Source organism: Ammospiza nelsoni, chromosome 9, assembly GCF_027579445.1.
Source record: "Ammospiza nelsoni isolate bAmmNel1 chromosome 9, bAmmNel1.pri, whole genome shotgun sequence".
Lineage (NCBI taxonomy): Eukaryota > Metazoa > Chordata > Aves > Passeriformes > Passerellidae > Ammospiza > Ammospiza nelsoni.
The window spans coordinates 19,749,498-19,771,564 of record NC_080641.1 but is presented as its reverse complement, the minus strand read 5'-3'; the positions used below and the strand labels follow the sequence as shown (position 1 = coordinate 19,771,564).

The following is a 22,067-nucleotide window of genomic DNA, read 5'->3' as shown; positions in this document are numbered from 1 at the left end:
CGCTGCTCGGGCTCCCCGGCAGGTGCACCGGACTGCCGGAGCTCTGCGATGCGCTGCGTGACGGATTCTTGGTAAATAATGTACAGCAGGTTTTTCCAGTTTTCATGTATGGCAAGTCATGGGGCTTTTTGTACTTCATGAATGCATACAGAACTACTCACAAAAAAGACAATTTGTTACTTTTATCTACTGAACGTAGGAAGGAGGAGTGTGTGAAATGTGTACATTTGGAAATTGAGCTTATTTTTTTCATCTTTCTTTTTATTTTTGCAAGTAGTTTTCGTGCCCATTTAACAGTGTTTTAATATTAAATATTACTTTAGCCTTATGCATGTTACCAATGGAATGTAGCATGTGGACTTGCTCTAAAAGTGATGCTGATGACGACCTGCTTGCAAACGTACAGTCATTACAGAATCAGCTGAGGAGAACTGAAAAAAACCTACAAACTGTAGAGAAAGAGCTTTCCAGGTATGAGTGTGAAAAAAAACCTACAAACTGTAGAGAAAGAGCTTTCCAGGTATGAGTGTGTCTGGAATGAGAATCTCCTGTCTCTTGTAGCCTAGCTCTGTTGTATTCTGTGCGATGGATTACTGTGATTATCTCATTTTCTGCTTTTTGTTTGAATGGTCTTTATGAGCAACCTAATAAAGAAAAAGGCAGTACTGACTTTTTGCTCTCCCTCTAAAACTAGTACAAGGGAATATTACAGCCACTGCTTCAATGAGGTTACAGATGTCCTTCTGCAGGACTTTGTACAGCCCAATTATGATTGTCAAGGCTTTTCCAGCTGTAAGAAGAACTCTGGGAGAACATCTCGCCAGGATTTCCAAAGAAAATGCAAAGTAAATATTTCTCTTCGTTACTCCTTTTTATTACTTTGGCTTTCTCTCCTTTGCTGTGTTTTGGAGCAGTTTTGGCTGCTGGGCTTGGAGTAGATACACTGTAGAATCGGGCAGTGATGTCAAGTGAGCACCTTAAACATAGTATCCCTTGAGAAACTTCCCCGTGCTGTGGGGAAGTTTCTGCTCCGCCTCTCAGTGCTTGAGGCTTCTAGGAAAGATGGGGACAAAGATTTTGGCAGGTCCTGTTGGGATAGGACAAGGATTTTCAACTGATTTAGATGAGATGTAGCAGGGCTTTTACTCATGAGGGTGGTGCAGCACAGCCACAGGACCCCATCCCAGGAAACATTCAAGGTCAGGTTGGTCAGAGCTGTGAGCAAGTTGATCTGCTTCAGGTTGTCCTTACTCATTGCAGGGTGGTTGGAGTACATGACCTTTAAAGTTCCCTTTCAACTCACACTGGTTTTGATTCTATGATGTTTTTTTAGATAAGAGTGTGTGTGTGTGTGTGTGTATATATATATATATATATATAAACAAACATGCTATTATGTCTAGTCTTACTCTGTATCCGCAACTTTGGATAAAACTGTGGAAGAAAATGAACAACTTCAGGAGAAGTTCGATGCCCTTCATGAGCAAAATGCATCTTTGACTTCTCAGAATCACTACCTGAAGAACAAAGTGGAAACAATGAACTTTGAATTGATGCAGTCAAAAACAAAAGTATGTATCTTTAGTGTGCCCCAAGACACCCAGTGGCCGTGATTTTTGAGTTTAGAATTCCAAGCAGAATGTGCTGAGTTTTGTCTTATTTTAATCTGTGTAAGTTTTAATATTTAGTATGTATTTCATAATCAATATTAATCTTGGACAGAATAGTTTGGAATATATATCTCCATGGGCAAAACAACTATATTAATTATGAATTCTATCTACTTGTGTTCCAAAGTTTAGTCTAAAGACAGTAAGCCACAGAATGAAAAACTCACTATGACAGAAAATAGTTAACTAATGCATTTAGTACTTACATTCATGTGTCTGAGACACTAATGGGAATAATAATGGCACAGTAGTCAGTTGTCTAGGAAATTAAAATAGCTCATCTCTCAGCTTGGATTAATATTGCTATTTTGAAAAAAGTGAAGATGAGTTAGAAAGGAGTATTGTATCTAATAAATCAGTACTGATTTAATTACATTTGTTTGTACAGGTTTATTTCAGGACAACTATGTTGCTTTATTTGGTTTATATATAATATTAATAAGACATAGCTATGCTTAGTGGATTTTGTTTGAGAAATGTTATCTCCAAAACAGTACAAATAAATAGATAAACAAAATGTTTGACTGCCTGGCACTGAAAGAAGAAGTAGTTGGATATAAACTTGTGGGGAAAAGCAAGACACAAGATCAACTTCTAAAGAAATAATTTTGCTCGACAGAATATCCCTGGAACTGGAAAGAATGTTAAATGAGCAGAAAATTGGAGTTAAGGTGGTGTAAATGAACAAACATAGTTTACAGTAGGGTTAAGAGCACTGTCATTTAGCAAGCAGATTGTTCTATTTCTCACCTGTATATATGCAATTGTTAATGAAACCCCAAATATGTTTGTATTTCAGATTTCATATCTTGAGGGTGCTTTAGCTACACATTTAATCAGCATTCCGAAGTTGAAAGAACAGATTGTAAATTTGGAAGCAGAAATTTCAGCTCAAGATAAAATTCTGAAGTAATGTGTACTTTCAAATCAATATTTTATTGTTGTCTTCCTGCTAGTCCAGTCTCTTTTTAGGGATGACATAACTTCTGGTACTCTGTGGGTCATATAACCTCGGGTCTGAAACTTTCATTTCAGAGCCATTTCTAGGAGGAGGGACATGGTTTAGCTTGTGCTGAATGAACTTCAAGAAACTGAGGAAAAAATAATAAAGACTGTTGAAAGAAGCCAGTTTGCAATGTGTGCTGAATAGGAATGTGCTGGTGAGGGTGATTGTTTGCTACATGGCCACATAGATTCTCTTGGAACAAGCATACATAATTCTGAACCTGTGCTCTTTGTAACATGAAGGATTCTTTCTTCATGAGTACATTAATCAAGGCAAATGGCCAGATAAAACTGATGTAAATGCTGCTCAGAGGTGTCAGGAAGACATCCCTGGTTATCAACTTGCCTTACAACCTCATGTTATGGAATATTCAATTAATATTTCAGTAGTCTGACTTCACAAAAGCAAAAATACTTATGTTAAATTTATATTTTAGCGTTCTTTCCCAGTCACACCTGTTGGCAGAGAAAATGTGATTTCTATGATCAGAGCTCATGACACAAAGTCAGCTCTGGGTCCTTGGCAGTTGTGACACCTGGTGCCTATTGATAAGTCAGATACCACTCCAGGCTGCAGACATACTCTGGGGAGTTTGCAGACTGTGGGTGCTCCTGACCTAGCTTTGAGAGTTCTAGCCTGTTTGTCTAGCACTTCTGTAACATTCTATGCACTAAAGAACAACAGAAATCTATTTTCTTTACCAAAAGTTCTTATTTTTTATTATGCTTTGTTTATTTGCTAGAGATGCAGAAGATAGACTAGATCAAAATCAGAAAACAGCAATGGAAAGAGAACAGATGTTGGAAAGATATCAAAAGGGCTATAAAATTCTGAAAATTGAGTTAATTGAACAAAGCAAGCAAGGAAAGAGGTAATTAACTAATTTTAAGAAATGGAGCATAGAATAATAGAGCATAAGTGCTTATTTCCATTGGCAGTGGTTTGCTTTGTGGAATCAAATGACTTTTCTGTTTTAAGGATGTTATTTTTTAAAAAAGGGGAAATTCTGTGGTAAGGTATTGATTACTTAAATGGGCACATTTAAAATCTTGAGATCAGCTCATAGCTGCGGGCTGATAGCACACTTTAGTGCCCAGTTTATCAGCTGGTTTGTCCTTCAGAATGGAGGTACTGCAGTGGAAAGCTTCAGTGTCCAGAATATATTTTTCCTGAATTATTTTTGTACTTGTCTTGGAAGAACCTGGAGTGCATGCTCAGCAGCTGGTATTCAGCAGTATTCCTTGGTGTGAGGAAAATGATAAAAGAACAACTTAAGAGAACATTTTTACGTTATCCTTAATCTTACCTGTCTGTGTGATACTGTTGAAAGGGTGCTGTAATTCCATCTCAGTTCCCTTTTCCCTTTCCTATTGCCTCCTTTAGCCTAGTGGCTCTGTCACTACTGGAGGGACTTTGGGAATTTGATTGTTGCAAGTTGCTATGAACACTCCTATCAGCTCCAAAATGTAATTTTAAAGAAGTGGAATAAATAAAAAGATCCCAACCTTCCCTATTAATTTAACTGCATTACCTGGGGGAAAAAATTTACCTGAATTAATGGCTTGGGACAACATTTCTTGAACCTTTTAAATGCAAACTCTTTGACTTGTGCCTCTACCCATGAAATTAACCTCTAACCTTCTTAAGGCAAAAAAATCCAGAAATACTGTGGGGCTTGCACTGCTGGTTGAAGAAATGTTTTGCTTTATGATTGCTGCTCCTTCAGAGCATGTGGGCTGGAACTAGCTGTACTTAGTTACTAGATGTAAATGTAAATATTTTTGTACTTCAGAAAAGCTGAGCTTCTGCCAGGTGTTAAGTACGATGTTATGGTTAGTATCAACAATTATTATGGTTTAATTTTAATCATTAATTGCAACAACTTACTTACAGGCAACCTGAAGTGCTTTAGGCTAATGCTATTTTATTGTTCTGAAATTCTTTTATCCCCTTCTCTGGATACTTTTGCCATGTCCAGACGGGCACTGGTCCCCAGACTGAGACACCCCAATCTGAGGGTTGGCTGTACTTAGATGAGGCACTGCCCCATCCCCAGCCCCTGAGTGGAAGAGAGAAATGTTTTGGAGCAGCAGGAATTCCTGTGTGCCCCTGTTGGCTGTCCTGAACAGGCTGCACACCTGAGCTGTGCTGAGTTCACTCTGCAGCTCCTTCCCTAATGAGCCATGACAGGGGAAGGGCCAGTGCTGGGGAGTGACAGAGGGGACCAGGGGGGCTCTGGGTTCTTTCTTGGAGCAGAGTCTCACAGTGTGGTGTCTGGGGCTTGGAAAGTTGGGAGAAGAAAGGAAGAACCTGGAACAATTACTGCAGTTTTTAGTAACTGGAGAAGATAATTACATTAATGGCTGGAGGATGTGGGTTTTAAAATTGGTTTGCATCTTTTGCTTGACAGAGCACAACAGCAAAGAAATGAAGCTTTGTTGAATGTGGAGGAGCTGACAAGGGCTTTTACAAGGTATAAAGCAGAAATAACTGAAAAATTAGAAAAGGTGAGAGTTTTTTCTTCACTTGTATTTGCCGTGGTGTGAAGATGTTTCTTCCAATAGGCCAGGCAGCCAATAGCAACAGGGTCACCAGTGAATCAATTGTTTCCACTTGTTGGTGGCAGAGCCCTAAAGAAGTGGGACAGGGTAAGCAAGTGTTTGTAGTGATAAATTCAATTATATAATTTTACACTGTCTTTGCTCAGTCTGCATTTTTAGAGTCTGCATCTTTGCAGTATCCCAATACTGCTGCTGTTTCTTATGTCTCCTGCTTGCCAACTGGGAAGTTTACATTTTAAAAATACAAGATTCTTTAAAAGCTCTTGTTCCTCTAGATGTATAAGCTGTTCAATGAGACATGTGCTGAAGAAGATCTGTGATGAAAATGGAGTAATCTCCCTAAGTTAGCTCTTACAGAAGTTTTTGTTTTGTTTGACTTTTTTCCTTATGGAACAAGGCTGCCAACCACAAATATGCCCTAAAATATTAAGTTAATTTTTTCCTAAATGACAGAAAAAGAAAATTTCTTTGCTTCTTGCCTTCTCTTCACAATAGTGAGCAATAGGATTATCTACTGACTACCAGAAAGAGCATTATGTTATTTTTAAAATAGCCTCTTGACACGAAAGCTTGGTTTATTGCTGTACAGTAATGAAAAATAATTGCTTTTTAAGGCTAAAGCTGAAGAAGTAGTCTTGGGAGAACGTTTAATTAATTGTGAAAAAGAAAGAGAGAAGCTGAATGATAAGTGTATCAGCTACAGGAAGGATCTAGACATCCTAGAAGAGCAACTAAGGTAACACAGAGGCTTTTAAAAATTCTCTGCACAGTGTTTTTACAAGAACTTGTATGTTGCAGCTGTCACTGTGAATGTTCTGCTCAATTCATATAGTTCAATACATTTCTGCTCACTTTCTGTAAGTAATTTTTAAACCCTTTAATGCCACATGCTGCCCCCATTCCCAGGAAGAAGCCCCCCAGGCCTTCTGGGGCACTGTTCATGGGCTCACTGGCTGCTGCTGCTGCCATGGGCTGCACTCAGGCCTCAGTGAGGTTGTGATGCTGACTGCAGCTCGTGGAACAGACCTGCTCTGGACTGCTCTGTGTCCCAACTCTTCAGAAGTTCTTTGGTAATTCCCTCATTGCTTTAATGAGGGAAGACAACCATCAGCTGATTGTCTTTAGAATTGTTAGGTTTGGACAAGCACCTGCACAGATATTTTGGGATTATTCAATTTACATGCTTTGTCCACACTCACATTCCGGTCTTAATCGTTGTTCTTTAGGCCATTTTGGCAAGAGTGGGCAGTGTAGGAACACCTTTACATTAGCTTGAGTCTCCTCAGTAAGTCTCTGCCTCTAGTAATGAAAATACCTTTTAAATGTCTTTTTAGACAATTAAAGGAAGAGAATCACAACACAAAAGAAGAAATTAAAGCTCTAGAAGCAAAGAACACTGAAATGACATCAATGCTGAGTCAGTCTGATCAGAAGATCATCAAGCTGGAGAGTGAACTTTCTGAAAAAGAAATAGTACTTAAAGAGAAAAATGCTCTAAAAAGTGCAAATGAAGAGTTGAGAGCACTTACTGCAGAGCAACAGAACCACTTGAAATTATGTCATCAAGAAATAGAGGATTCAAGGGAAGAGCTCAGCATCCTGGAAACCATTATTTCTCAGTTGTCTTTAAGTACACCTGAAGAGGTAGAGTAACTGCTACAGCCTTAACAGTGTATTATGTTTTGAATCATTTTAAGGATTGAATTATCCAAACTTTTAATATCCTGGTATGTGTCTTAAAATTCATATGCCAATATAACACATGAATTAAGGATGCTGTAAAGCAATAAAAGGCTGATTTTTCATAGATCTTTGATTTCTGTTAACTTTTAGTTTAAATGGCACCATTTCAAACACCAGCTCCTGAGTTCCTCAGAAAAAGAAGCTACCCCTGAATCTTGTGGTGAATCAAGTAAACCTCTGATTGCAGACCTAAGGTATAACTTTCTGGTCACTGAGCTACAGCAAAATTAGGCAGATGATAAGGTGCTATGAGAATTAACATGCAGACAGAATGTTAAATATCTGTGTCCTTCTTTATAATAGCATTAAACTGGCAATGAAAGAAACAGAAATTCAGAAGCCTGATGCAAACTTAACTCTCTGTACTGGAGCTGAGCATCTTTCTAACAGTAATGAAGGACAAGGAAACAGCAGGTTATGTGACCTGGAAACAGAGCCTGTCAGATTGATCAGAAATCCAGGAGGTAAGCTTGCTGAAATAGCTGTGCAGTTCTGTCTAATTAATCCACAGAACAGAAATGTTCTGCAAGGGTTCAAGTTGGTTTTACAGCTTGTGTGCTTTGTTTGAACAGGGAGCATTTTGCCACCTTGGAAACTGTCAAGTTCTGCAGACACAATATATTTCTTTCTTCAGCTGCTTAAGTTACTTGTTCAGCAATAGCTGAGCTAGGAGTTGTGTTGAAATGTATTTTTTTCTTTAGGCACATTGTGCTAAAATCTCTGTATTTTTGTTGACTCTTTGTATCCTGCTGTGTTTCTCTGATTGCTTCTGTCATTACTGTTAGGACTGCTACATGGAATTATGTCAGGGCACCTATATGATGCTGTCTGTATTTTGTTTGTTTTCATGAGTCACTGCATTGAGTTACATTATTGGTTTGCATGTTCTTTTATAAATTAATCTTAAATTTATTTTTTCTACTTTGAGAGAGGAGAAAATGTGAACAGTTGGAACTTATAAGCAAACAATTTGAAAAGGTGAGGCAAAAATTCCAGAAAGAGATAGAAGAGCTACGCACTAAACTGATAAAAGCAGATGATGAGAATTCTGCCTTGAGGACCAGCATGGCTCAAAGAACCAGTCAGTTTCAAACCATACAGGAAGACCTGTTGAAGAAGGCTTCAAAAACTAACAGCTTAGAGAGAGAAGTAAGTTTTAAATAGCACTGAAAAGAATATGCCCTTTTTTCTTCAGTCAGTAATCAAAGATAATTAAGACAATAGTTATGGAAAAACTGCAATTGCCATAATAATTAAAAAATTGATTAATTTGAGAAAAATTCCAACTAAACTTTTCAGCAAGCAGAAAGGCTTAGCAACCCTAATTTGTTAGTTGTCAGAAATACCGTTTCAAAGCTGGTGTAGGGTTAGTTGTCAGAAATACTGTTTTAAGGTTAGTAGGCTTTTCTGCTACTACTTTGATTTGCTATGTGGAAAATATGCACAGTCTTGTTGCTTTTGTGTGGTTGAATTAATGGGTAATCCTAGGAAACAGGTTGAAGCAACAGTTGTATTTTTCCTCCTTGAATGTTACTGTAGTTGCCAGAGATGAACATGATTACCAGGGAGTCACAAAAGAAAAAATTTAAGCTTCACCTTTTCTCAGGGTGAATAAATTAAATTGCTAATGTTTCCATTCTGGTGCTAATATGTTTACAGAGTTCAGCATAATGAGCTTTGCAGTTATTTCCTAATAACGAATGCAAATGTTATGAATATGTAAAGCTATTTCACTGATAATTAATTGGATAAATTGTAGGTAAATTGTCCTGAATATTTCTCTGTAAGTAATAGAATATAATAGGTCAACAAAATCAACCAAACAGTTTATTAAAAATACTATAGTAGTAGCTAAAATGGAATTGGTGATAAGAAAGTGCATACAAATATTTGAATAAAACTGCAACAGTTGTCTACATGCTGTTTTGTGCATATTTAATTTCAGATAAGAAAAAAGTCTTCTCAGCTTTCTGCACTTGAGAAACAGCTGGAAGAAAAGACTATTGCTTATTCCACTGCTGCAGAAAGAAATGTTGAGTTGGAACTGGAACTCATGGTAAAATGTTCTCAGTGAGAAACCACATTTATTTAAAAATACATAAAAGTTTAACTTGATATAGTAGTATTCCTTGTATTCAAAATGTGGGGACTTTCAGATCTGCTAAATAATCTGTGCAGATTTTAGGAACACAGGTTTTAAAAACAGAATCTTGTTTGAAATAAAGCATCATTTTTTCCCTGCCCTTGAATGTGGTAAGTTATTAATGAACATGTTATGTTTTCCTTGTGGTCACATATGCAATGAAGATCTGGCCCTGTTGAATTGCCATTTGTTTCAGTGACATACATGTAGGTTTGTAAATTAAAAAGTCTTCAAAAGGGTATTTTAAAGATTCCATCTATCCATATGAATATAGAATTTCTTTTTGTCTTTGTCAGGAGTTCCCTGTGCCATAATCCATCTTGGCAGACACCTTGTGTCTGTAGTGGCTGCATTTACTGATATTCTGTACCTGTGGTATCAGTCTGACATCCTTGGAGATGACACATGCTCTGTGTAAATTCAGAATTTTGTTTGCTGTTCCTTTATGAAATCTAGAAACCAGATGATCAAATAACTTAATATCACAGCTAAATGTTTTTATTCAGTCCTTTTATTGTTGCCACTTCCCAGGGAAAAAACAGATGCATTCATGAGCTGGAAACAACTATCAGTGAAGAACATGAGAAAATAACTTCTGCTTTTGAAGATGAAAAGTTGTTTCACCTCAAGCAGCACAAAGAAATGGAGAAACAGATTGCTCTAGTAAGACCTTTATGGTGTGGTGTTATGTATGAGTGTTATACTTGGTAACTTTTTCCTGTACTGATTTGTCAGGTAATTTTGAGACACATCCATTAACATGTTATGTTAAAAACCTCTTTATTCTCCCTACATTGCCTGATTTTAGTACATCTCTATCTAGCTAGCTATACAACTTTCCCCCTGAAATATTCATATCCTGCTCAACTGAAGAGAAATAAGGACTTAGGAAGAGTACTGTTGTTTTTTGCTCCAAACACACAGTAAAAAAAGTATAGCTTTAGTGCCTACTGGATTTAAAGCATGACAGCTTCTAAAAGTGTTCTTGTTGCCTGAACCTCTGCCAAACTGAGCCTTAGGAGCATCTGCATTCAGGGGTTTTTCAGTCTCTAGAGAAGAAATGTTTCTCCATGTGATTAGAAATATAACTGTGATTATTTCTAGCTGTTTAAGAAGCTTCTCATCTTTTAGTAAAGAATGGATGCACGTCTTATTGTGTTGGTTGGTGACAATTGCACTCTGTCTGCTCTCATTCTCCTCTGGAATTAAGATATTAAGTTCTTGGGATTTCTTGACAATATGCAATGCTGCTGATGTCAGTAATGTATTTAATTTTCCTTATAAAATGATGGGTGCATAAATATGAATCACATATTTAGATGAATACATTGTTATTAAAATATTAAATTACTATTTACTTATGGACAGCTTCAAACACAGCTGGAGAAGAAACATCAACAAGTTGTTGAACAAGAGAAAATAATATCCATTTTGCAACAAGAGGTTGCACATAAACAGCATCACATTGAATCATTGGATGGGCTGCTGATAGGAAACAGAGAGGTAAGGCTGGCTCTTCACTTTCTTAACATGCAAATCAAGCAAGAGACCAAAAATAATGGAGAACATGTTCATAAATACATGGAAAAATTGGGGAAAATGAAAGATGTTTATGCTTCTTAATTCTTGTTTGAGTAATTGACTGAATCTAGTGTAGTCACCAGTTACTACTACTACTATATATTGGTCAAATTTTAATGACCTTTCAGTATTTTCTGTCTTAGCATTCTCTTTATGCCTCTGGATTGCCCCTTGGGCTTCTCTCTCTAATGAAAGAGATCTGGATAAAGAATGTTTGCATCAATCCTGCACTAGGTGGAAAACCAATAATGTTCTACTATGATAATATTTTATTCCTTTTAATAATGCCTGCTACTGCAGAATATGAAGAGACATTCTCAGCAACCAAATTCACTTCAGAGTATCATGCACACAAATACATTATACAAGCAATTGTGTTTTAGATACACTGATCTGTGTTTTTTCCCAATTATGAGTTTTTATTAAATTATTTATAACTTTATAACATTTGATGAATGTTATGTAATATCTGTAGATGGTTCTCTTGAATAAAAATGTCTGTAAAAACAGGAAATGGAAAAGCAAAATGTCAAGAAAGATCAAGGATTGAAGATGCTGGAAAGTCAGTTAAGAGAAGAAAAAATCAAAGTTAGTAAACTTTCTGTAATGTTCAAATAATAGTTTTAAAGTTTGCAGTAACAGTGTGTTTCCTTTTATCTTTTATAGAAAAACTGTTTTATATAAATTTCTCTTAAGTAAATATTCCACAAGTTATTTGTCTGAAGTATTTTTTTGTCTGTTGTTTCATTTTTTTTGTCTTCTTTTTTTAATTAAAAGTATGATGAAACCTACAGTAAGAGATTGTGCAATGCATAATTGCTTAATGCAATTACTGTAGTTACAAAGACTATTCCAGTTTTAAAGTTAATTATAATCTTCCATGGCTGCTTTAATGCTCATATGATAAAAATGTAACTTTTCTGATGTTTTACACAAAGCTGTCTTTTAATACAATTTTTAGACCAGTTAATACAAACCATGCCATGCAATTTTAAATAATCTATTGCATTCACCTAGGTACAACAACTTGAGTCAGCACTAAATGTATGTAAGGAAGAAGTTGCACTGTATTTGAGTCAGTCTCAAGAAAATAAGGAGATGTTTGAAAATCAGCTGAAAGAAAGGTCTGAAGAGGTAACAGTTTGTTTAAAAACCCTTCTGTATTGCAGAGAACACTTGTTATGATTGATATAATCTAAAAGTTTGTGAAATGACAGCCGAAATTTGCAACAGGACCTGTGGATGTAAGCTGGGAAAAAATGATACATTTTGTGAGGGTAAAGGGGAAAATCAAATCATAACTCAAAACCACGGGGTAATTTAAGGGAAAAGAAGCACCAAGATAAATGAATTGTTGAAAGAGGTAACAAAATCAGAATAATGTGAAACAAAACATTACCATGAAAAAATGGAGAGAGCACTCTTGTAATATAAATTTAAGGGCACAAAATTGATCTGTTTTTCAACTTAATGGGGAAGAAGTCCTGGGCATAAAAAAATGTTTACTTCTAGAACCCTGAGTTTTATCCTACTTTCCACTACTACTTGAAAGCAAGAAAGAGTTAACTTTAAATATTAGAAGGAATTTTTATTAGTGGGTGAAGTAATTATATAGCAGGTTGATCATGTCACTGCTGGCCTCCCTGCTGAGAGAGGCTTCAGTCAAGTGGAGGCTGCTGGACCCTGGACAGGATTAGCTTGATGGAAGTGGTGGGGTCTGTCACATAAACCTGGGATATTTACTGCTGCTTCCTGAGCCCTGAGCCCTGCTCTTGCTATACTGCATGTGAGGGGACTGGATCCTGTGTGAAACATCAAGTGTGGCAAGTGAGGCTTTATTTTTTTTTTCCAAGAACACTCCCTTTTTTTTTTTTCTCCAGAACAGTTCCCTCGGCATTCACCACTGAGAAACCAGATTAGACAATATAAAATAAGTTAGGCACTCAAATTTTTTTTGTTGGAATGACTATTATCATACAGGCAAAAAGAAATAAAGGGGAGGACTGAGAACAAAATCTCAAGGGGAAAACAAGGACTTTCTGAGAAATAAAGAAGACTGGCAGAAAGAAAAGTAGTTCTAACTAAAAATCTGCTACGTATGGTTTTAAAATACTGTCAAGTGCTATCTAGAAAGCAAGAATCAAAACCTGGGACTGACTGAGAAGTTGCTACTTTCCTCAGTGTGTAAAGCATAATACAATGATGAATTATGAGGTCTGTTATGTACTGTTGAAACTGTAATGCAACTAAATTCTGACACAAAAATTTTATTGCATCACAAGTGTGATTCTGTGTTCATTAAGAGACAATAGCTGAAACAACTGCAAATAAAAATGCTTTATTGTAAGGGAAAATAAATGTCTTTTCAGCTTCATTATTTGCAGAAAGAAATAAAAATTAAAGGTCAGACTATTCAGGACATGAGTGAACAAAATATTCTCCTGCAACAAACTTTGCATCATCAGCAGCAAATGTTACAGCAAGAAACTATTAGAAATGGGGAGTTGGAAGATAATCAAATTAAACTTGATAAACAGGTACAGTATGGTGAGAATTGTCTACATATATGGAGAAAATTAAGTGCCTTATATATGTTTTCATAATACCTATAAAATCTGAATATTTATTTGATAACTGAGTTGATAATTATTATTTGATATATGTAAAATAAAGAGTTTAGTGGCTTGTTTTATCTTAATCCAGGTTCTGAGCTATCAAACATTCTAGTTAGCATTAGAGTGGCTAGGTATTTGGAAAATCAAACCCTAGACTGCAGTTAAGTAGAAGTGCATTTAAATTCAGAAAGTTACATCTTATTGCATTTACTAGAAACTATTTTTCTTTCAAATGTGCAGAGTTTTAGTTTTAAATTACATACAGACTATAAAGAAATCTGTTGTGTAAAAACTCTCCCTGTGTGAGCTACAAGACAAGAATGTGTATTTCTTTGGTATTCAATTTGAAACTACTCTTTAAATGCCATTTCCAATAGGTATCCACTTTGGAAAAAGAGCTCCAGAAGCAGAAAGCATGTGCAGAAGATGAGCTGAGAAAGGTGGAGGAGAAACTGCACCTAGCTGCTCAGGAAGCAGATTTAAACAGGCAGAAGGTGGCTGAACTGAATTGTACAATCAGGTAGGTTTAGGATAAATGAGAGAAGTATTCTGCACATGGGCACATGGATGAGAACCCTTGCTGTGTGAAATGCTGTTCAGCTCTGGGCTTACACATCAGTCTCTGGCAGCACAGACTGGAAATCAGAAGGGAAGCTTCTGACTAGCAGAGGCATGACTTTCTGGAACAGTTTTCCAGTGGAATTAATGCATGTCCTGGCAACCTACTCAGCCTTAAGATAGCAGTTCAAATCATAACCATATCAGCTGCTTGTAATTGTAGAGAGTACATTCTGCAGGAGCTTGCTAGTCTTAAAGAATATAGCTTTGATTACAAGAAAGGCCTACTTAACATGGCTTTTCTTTCCATTTTATTCACAAACACTTGTCTTAGAGCATGTTGCTCTTGTTATTCCTTTGTTCATTTTGTTCTGGTTGCTTCTCTTAGACAGATGAAATTGGAGATGGATCAGTGCAAGAATGAACTTACTGGCATGGAAAAAGAAGTAGTGCAATTAAAACGAGATGGTGCAAACAAAGCGCTGCAGATAAATCAGCTGGAAATCACTCTGGAAGAAGCAAGATCAGAGCTCAACAGAAAGGCAAATGAGGGTAATTTGGCTATTTTGTTTCTCAGGGTTCCTTTTATTAAACTGTTCCTCTCTATGTATTGGACATTTTTCCTCCCCCCCCCTTTCATAATCAAGTACATAAGGGTCAAAAAATGATTATCTTTTTAAACCCAAACAAAACCAAACCTAAATGAACAACACCCCCACAACCCAAAAATATCACAAACATCTTTCACATACTTTTGCAAATTCTCATTTTTGTGGTATATACCTTCACCCCAGGTGAAATACTAAGTGGTTTCCCTGTAAATTGGTAATGCAGATTCTTAATGTAATAGTCAAATGAGACACGTAGCTTTAATAAAGGCATATGCTATTCAAAAAATGCAGCTCTTTGAAACAAGCAGAAAACCCCACAAGTCTATGGAAATAACAAACATTCCAATCCATCATCTTCCATTTAGTTTAATTGGACCATTGTTTTAAGCCAGAGAAACAGCAGCAATTCTGCTTGCACTATTCCTGGCACTGCATGGTCAGTTACTATACTGTGTCTGCACTGCCTTCTTGGCCACGTGTTTTTAGATACATCCTTATGTTTCAGGTCAATTGTTGATTATGAACTGAATAAAGCTAGCAAATACTTAGGTACCATAAACATATTTTTATATAAGTAGTCACTGTTTTTCTAGATTGTCCTAAAAATAGTGATACTGGAAATTTATTATGACCACAAGTGCTACTAGGTAGTGATGTTGCATGAAGACCCTGATGTACTGATGATTAAACATTCTCTTTTGTGGTGTGTGTGTAAAATAGTGAATGATTTTGAAGATAAGCTGCTTCAAAGTGAGACTTGCCACAGGAAAGCCTTACAGAAAATAGCAGAACTGGAATCTGCATTACAGAATGCCTGTGGAGAATTAAAGATCACTTTGACACGGCTCCAGGAGTTGCAAAATGCATTGCAGAATGCACAGTCCTCTCTGGAGGAGAAGAACATTGCTATCATGGATCTAACAACTGAGCTCAGGTGAGCTGCTATCTTTTCTGTCATGAAAACTTAGTTATGTTGATCATTCCTTAAGAATAGCAAGTAGTTTGGATGGGGTTTTTAATGTTTTTAGCAGCTCTCTATAATTTTAGGTGGTTTGGGGCCATCAGATAGCTCCATACTTGAGATCCTTGGCTCGTTTTTAATTTCTAAAAGTGGTGCTGAATTCTTTTTGCAGAATTCTGTTTTAAAATCTGCTGAAATTATTTTAGGAATCTTAAAGCTGTGAAGTAATCATAAGAATAGTCAAATTGTCCAGTCTACTTTCTGACCACAAATTAATGACACTTTATTTTTTAAAGAATCCTGATATAGTCAATTAAATAAATTGAATAAGGAAGTTACTTAGAATTCCCCAACTGGAATGTAATTAACAGAATGATTCTATTTAGGTTTGTTTCCTTGCAATCAATTCACCTTTAGGGTAATATGCTGTAAGTAAGTAATAGATCTCATGATTTTCAAGCTGGGTATTTGAAGCTAAGCAACTGAATGTGCATTAAGCAGTTAAATGTATGAGAATTTCAGGTATTGCAAGGATGAAATTGAAGACAAAAAGCAGGAACTCCTTGACATGGACCAAGCACTGAAAGAAAGGAATTGGGAACTGAAACAAAGAGTAGCTCAGGTGAGATAATTTTTAAGCATGTTACTGACAATTATTCCTGTTATATAGCAGATAAGTCACAAAAAGTTAGGTTAGGCCTGCTAGGTTTGGTTGCTTTGATGTATTTTCTCAAACTCTACTGGTTCCTACAGGCACAGTGCCAACTTCAAACCAGCTGTATGTTGTTGAAGGCTTATGTACCAGGAAAATCAGAAACCTTATGCCATACCCTGTCCCAAGACTCTTCATTAGTGATGCAGTCATGGGGCAGCTGTTGTCATCTTGGTGATTGCTAGGAGGAGGGAGAGGTCTGTGCTGAAGGGTGCTTGGAGATGATAGATTCCTTTCCTTGTTGCACTGCAGCTTCTCTGATTCACATTAAAGCAGCCACTAAATATGAAATGGTATCTTTGTTGTGGATAAATTTCTGTAGCTCACTTGAAATATTTTCAAACTTTTGGTCTGGCTTCAGGATTTGATGCCCATCATGGGAAAATTCTGCTTCTGTCACTTTATAATAAACCTCTTCCTGAAGGAGTTACCAGCCTTTGTCTTCAAGAATATTTGAGGTTCAGAGAGAAGGAGTGGGATTTGAATAAGTCTGCTCAAAGAACTGACACTGTCAGGAAGACAGATCTTGCAATGTATTTTTGCCACAGTGCCCTGTGAACTGCCCCAGGAAGTCATCAAAGCATTTGATAAGCTCAATTTTTTTGGTTTGGCAAAATTTGGCACTTCCTAAAAAGGTGGATTAGTATAATAAATTACACATATTTCATTGAAAAGGATAACTTGCATTATGTGTATGTGAGGACCTAACATATTCAGTTATGGACTTTTTCCCAATTTTCCCTTTCTTTTTGTTTAGCCACTATTTAAATGAAATAGCTAGGGTGTAGCTTTATATTGGCTACTCAAGAGAATACTTTAATTAATTTCATTCACTTTGCTCTCATAGTTTGTAATATGGCTTCTTAAAATCTGCATATTACTTCAAAATAAAATATTTCCTTTTCTTTCTTTTTTACCTCTAGATTGCACAATTGGATATGACAGTTCGTGAGCATAAGGGAGAAATGGAGCAACAAATAATTCAATTACAGTGTAATTTAGAGAAGTCAGAGTTGGAAATTAAGGAATGCAATAAACAGGTAATGCTGCTTAATCAAAAACACAGTTTCCCCTAACAAAGGGCAGCTAATTCTATGAGAGAGTCTGATCCTGGGGCTCAATAGCTGGCCAGATTTAATCTAGAAGATAAAACCTCTTTTTTATTGTAGGGAGAGGGAAGGAATATACCAGTAAAAATAGATGTTTGTCAATTAAAACTATAAATTTTGTCAGGCTATAGCAGTGCAAAAATGAAAAATGATTTTTCACTTGCTATGATATGGCTCCCAAACTGCTCTTTTAGTAAAGGAAAATGTGGACAAAATAAAAAAATTGACAGAGGAATCAAAGTCAGGGTCAATACTGACAATATTTGGGAGTTTTGTTTATTTTGTGGGTTTGGTTTTTTCTTAAATACAATTGTTCTGACTTGGTTAAAATATTGGTTCTGATTTAATTGCATTTTCTGTTCAGATTGAGAGCTTAGAGAAAAAACTCCAGCATTCCAAAGATGAGCTTCGGGAAAAAGAGTTTGAATTGCTCCAGAGAGATCAGGAAATAAATCAGCTGAAGAAAAAAAGAATGAAAGAAAACAACATAGCCTAGAAGCTCTTGGAAAGGTAAAACATACCTTGGATAGACAACAAATGATCAATTTTTAATGCCATTACTGTAGTGCCTGGAAGAAATGATATGGTGTCTCTTTAATGTGTCATTACTTCTCCCAGAATCATTGTATTCTTATCTCCTAAGTTTGATTATTTTAAAATTACAGATTTTATGGCAAACTCTTAATTGTCTGCTTTCTGTGGAGAAATTTGGTTCCTGATTATCTTTAGGCACCTGATTTTCTGGTTATGGATGATATGGTCTTCCTTGAAATGAAAGAAAGCAATATGCTGTATGATGAGAGCTTCTTATGACCTAGGTACCTATCTTGTGAAAATGATTGCATCAAAGGCCCCTGAGCTGCAGCATGCTGTAGGAAGGAGAAGTGAGAATGTTTTGGCCTAGGGAATGGGGGTGTGTGGAAGGACTTGAGAAGACAGCTAACTTTGTGAATTACACAAATCTTGGCTTTGGTGCATGAATCAGTCTCTACAAACACAAATGGGGTCTGAGATAAACAGGCTTTTGCAGAAATAAGTTCAGTCAAGGATGATTGCCAGCTAGAGCTCAACACCAAAGCCAGGATGGTCCCTGTTACTTTGGTTATGCTGCATTTATGTGTTTGTTTTCCCCAGGGTGAGGGATCAGAGAAGCCTCATTTCTGTGTGAACACCAAAGGCCTTTGGTATTCCAGATCATGAGGGCTTGGCTGTGTCCCAGCTGAATATAAAGTTTATATATTGGTTTCACTGCAAATTCAAGCAATGTCAGCTCTTCCATCTTGAATTCTGTTAGGCTATTGATGATGCCCAAGAACAGGACAGTGACTGCTGCTGCCTGTCACACATACCATTAACAATTTCTAACTTTTCCTAAGGGATGATTCTGAAAGAAAGAATTTCCTAGCTAGCCCCTGCACAATTGCTGACTAGACTCTTTCATTCCAGACAAATTGACTTGTTTTTGCTAAGGAATACCAGGTAGGAAGAGGCCTAAGAATGATTAAGAAAGGCTTTGAAAATAGACCTGCTCTGGTCGTGTTCCAACACTTGGGACAAGGAAATGAAATTTTATTTTCATTGTAGTGAAGTAGATGAAAAACCACTGGATTTTGGGAGCATTCTGTGTAAACATGAAATATGTTGCAGAAGGCTTCTGGCTCCATTTACGATATTATATGGTTCCTTCTTTGTTTAAAAATTAAGTATATTAACATAATGTAAGAAAACACTTTCTCCATTAGTAGCACATTGCACACTGATTGACCAGACTTGCACAGAAATTTTCTGTCCTAGTTCTAAAATAAATTTCCTAATCTATTTAGGGAAAAGGGGTGGAGAGGCAGCGTGTATGTCTTGCCCAGGGGTACAGTCTGTCTTATTCTTTTTCTTCTTAATACATTGCCTTCCTTGCTTATTACAGAAAATATATTAGTTCAGGGAAGGAATTGCTGGGAGGGTTGATTTGTGTTCTGGTCCACTCTGTCCCTTTGGGACTCATAAAATAACCAGGTCACAGAGTTTTCAGTTGAATTATTCTTTGTTCTTACTGTGCTTCAATCTGCAGTGAAAATTGTGTAACAATACAGCACTTGGCTACCCTTAGAAGCTGTAAATATTCCAAATAAAGGAACCAAAAATATCTTGCTGAACATTAAGAATGGCTTTTTTCATTTTTCTGGGAAATTGAAGTAATTTTCTTTATTAAAAAAAAGGCAGATTGGATTTACAGCAAGCTAATTTTTTGTGACCATAGTTCCTTCTGAAATGAGAACTAAAATTGTATTAAAATGATATAAGAAAAAATCAGTGCTTACAATGATTGAATTTTCTAAAAAATTATTTTTACAACATTTTTGAAAAACTGCATAGCATTAAAAAAATAAGAATTACTGTAATCTTTCATTTGTTAGCTGTAAGCTGCTTATATGCTGCTTACAAGTGTTTCTGTACAGTATGTATAGCATTCCTCATAAAGAATAAATACCTAGCTAAACATAGATAGACAGAGGACCAACATAACCTCTTTTAAAATTTATAATTAACAAGAACCTTAGTATAATATGATGTGAAATAGTAGTGGCTGGTAGTCTCTTTGTGTGCTGCAGCACTAACTAATGTAAACATGGCTGCTGTGTATATATCCCAAAGACACCTAAAACTCTATTTTTTTCTATAAATGAATAATTAGTTCCAGCATATTCACTTGTTTTTAAAAGGAGGGGTAGGGGTAGTGAAACTCTAGAAACTAACAAAAACCCCCTAACGTCAAACATGCTGTGTTTGGCTGCATTTACTTCTGTACACAGCTAACATTTGTTTTGCTGTTTTTCTTGCTCAGTGTTAGTGGACATCATAGGGTTTTTCCCTCTTAATACCTTGATACTGTTGATGGGGTTTCTGCAGACACTTCCCGAACTGTTAGCAGCTTAAGAACAACATTGCAATCCAACATGAAACCTTAAGCCCCGTGCAGAGGAGTTATTTCAAAAGACAATGTTCATTTAAACTGTACAAAATTCTTACAGGGATTTGTATAGGAAGATTTCTTCTCAAAAATATTCTGCATAACATTTTCCTTCTTATCTGCTGGAACTTAATATGGTATTGGAAAATTTGTAAGTTGTGCTCTTGGAGGAAGCAAATGCACTTCAGTTACAAGAACAGTGAACAAAAATGCATCAATAACATAAATCAGAATTTGAGATGGCAGCCATGGACTTGAGACCTGCTCTTAGTTTTCTTGAGTTTGTAAGCTAAAGTTTAATAATGAAAAGTAACATGTTGGTACAAATGGATTTAGCTATGGTAATCACATATTTTGTTTCAGGTGCAAGAACTGTGACGGAATGAGTGCTGCTGCCCATGGGACAAGCAGCAGCCCAGGGATGCTGTTGCTGGCATTGTCACTGTGCATTCCAAGAGGACATTTTACAGTTGTATTTCTAAATAAGGCATATAATTATTTGTACTGAAGCAGATGACAACCTTTTTATTTTTCCAGCTGTTATTGAGATTATTGCCTTAATTGAATATCATATTAATTTATCTTTTATACTTCAGAATAAAATTTATTTTTTTAAGTTGTAGGGATTAATTTCAGCTGTCATATTTTCCCAAGGTTTTTAGATTATATGTTTGTTTAATATCTCACTTCTAACTAAAAGCACAATGGTACTATGTTATTAGCAATTTTTGTTTGGGAGTATTTTATCTTTTTTTGTACAAATGCAGTGATGCAGACACAACATATTATTAAAATTTATCTGTTTGTAAGATGTTTTTGGACACTGATTTGATTATAGACACTGGCAAAACCTGCTTGCTTTACTCCAAGCAGTATCTTTAAGATGCACAGGGTTGTGGGACAGGGCCATAAAGCTTGAAGTTGTTTCTTTTGATATTTTTAATCAAACAAAAATCCATACAAAAATTCTCATTGATTAAATTCACATCATAACTATGCATTCTAAAACATATTTATTTCCAGGTTTCCAAAAGTATTACACAATTAAGCTTGTATGAATGGCTAGTGGCCCCACTTTTATATTTACATAAGCATCAGAAACTGCAAATATGCTTTTGAGGCATCAATCTAAGTCTGATTAATGCACACGAGATTTATGTGCATTAAGACATGTGATTCATACTTCAGAAATCAAGTTACTAAAGTTATTTGATGTAAAGAAGAGGAAAAGAACTGAATGTATTTCAGTTTGAATACCAGACCTCAGTTAAGTGTTTTGTATATTAAAAGTGTGTCTTAGCCAACAAACCTATCTGAGGCATCCAGAAATTCTGCAAGTGGCAGTTTGCTGAACTCCTTGGGCAGTACTGGCTCTTTCCCTTCATGTAAACACGTTCCACAAATGCCACATGTTCCACATTAAGTGGTTCTACAAAACCAGCCACACATTCTGCTACCACTGACAAGCCACGATACGCTCATCCAAAGTATTGCTGCAGTTTCAGATTATTTATTCTGCTATTGTGAAAATCATGATGTGACAAAAACCACTGTTACTTACAGAAATAAATATACTGTGTGTTTTAAATAGAGCTATTTCTTTCTCTACCTAACTGTAAAGGGAAGATCTTAGAATTTGGTTGACTGGTGCAATAATTGCAAATTAAACTACCTTTATTTTTAACTCTCTTTATGCACATCACTTTGCCTTCAGCCTAGAAATGTATGCATCACATTTCAGACTGATTTTTTTTCAAGCAGTGGAATACATAAGCCCTTCAAACCAGGATTTCAAGTGGAAAATATAACCAATCCTTAATTGCAGCTGCATC

The 22,067-nt window shown here is 36.2% G+C and overlaps 1 protein-coding gene across 3 annotated transcripts; it reads left to right on the top strand.

Moving 5' to 3' along the window:
- Positions 1–28: 28 nt before the first annotated feature.
- On the top strand, positions 29–21,044 carry CCDC18 (coiled-coil domain containing 18). 3 transcript variants are annotated; one of them, XM_059478299.1, is made up of 25 exons: positions 29–71; positions 324–471; positions 695–845; positions 1,404–1,571; positions 2,470–2,579; positions 3,419–3,547; positions 5,087–5,183; positions 5,852–5,973; positions 6,572–6,881; positions 7,071–7,174; positions 7,284–7,444; positions 7,909–8,129; positions 8,926–9,036; positions 9,655–9,786; positions 10,492–10,626; positions 11,215–11,292; positions 11,722–11,838; positions 13,074–13,241; positions 13,697–13,839; positions 14,266–14,429; positions 15,209–15,422; positions 15,972–16,071; positions 17,085–17,201; positions 17,635–17,780; positions 20,599–21,044. In XM_059478299.1, exons 2-24 carry the CDS (start codon positions 332–334, stop codon positions 17,764–17,766), a joined length of 3,324 nt encoding a protein of 1,107 aa, XP_059334282.1. In that variant the 5' UTR covers positions 29–71; positions 324–331; the 3' UTR covers positions 17,767–17,780; positions 20,599–21,044. The 3 variants fall into 3 exon arrangements, with proteins under 3 accessions (XP_059334282.1, XP_059334283.1, XP_059334284.1); XM_059478300.1 differs by lacking the exons at positions 29–71; positions 324–471 and having other exon boundaries at positions 701–845; positions 1,444–1,571; XM_059478301.1 differs by lacking the exons at positions 29–71; positions 324–471; positions 695–845; positions 2,470–2,579 and having other exon boundaries at positions 1,526–1,571.
- The last annotated feature ends 1,023 nt before the right edge of the window (positions 21,045–22,067 follow it).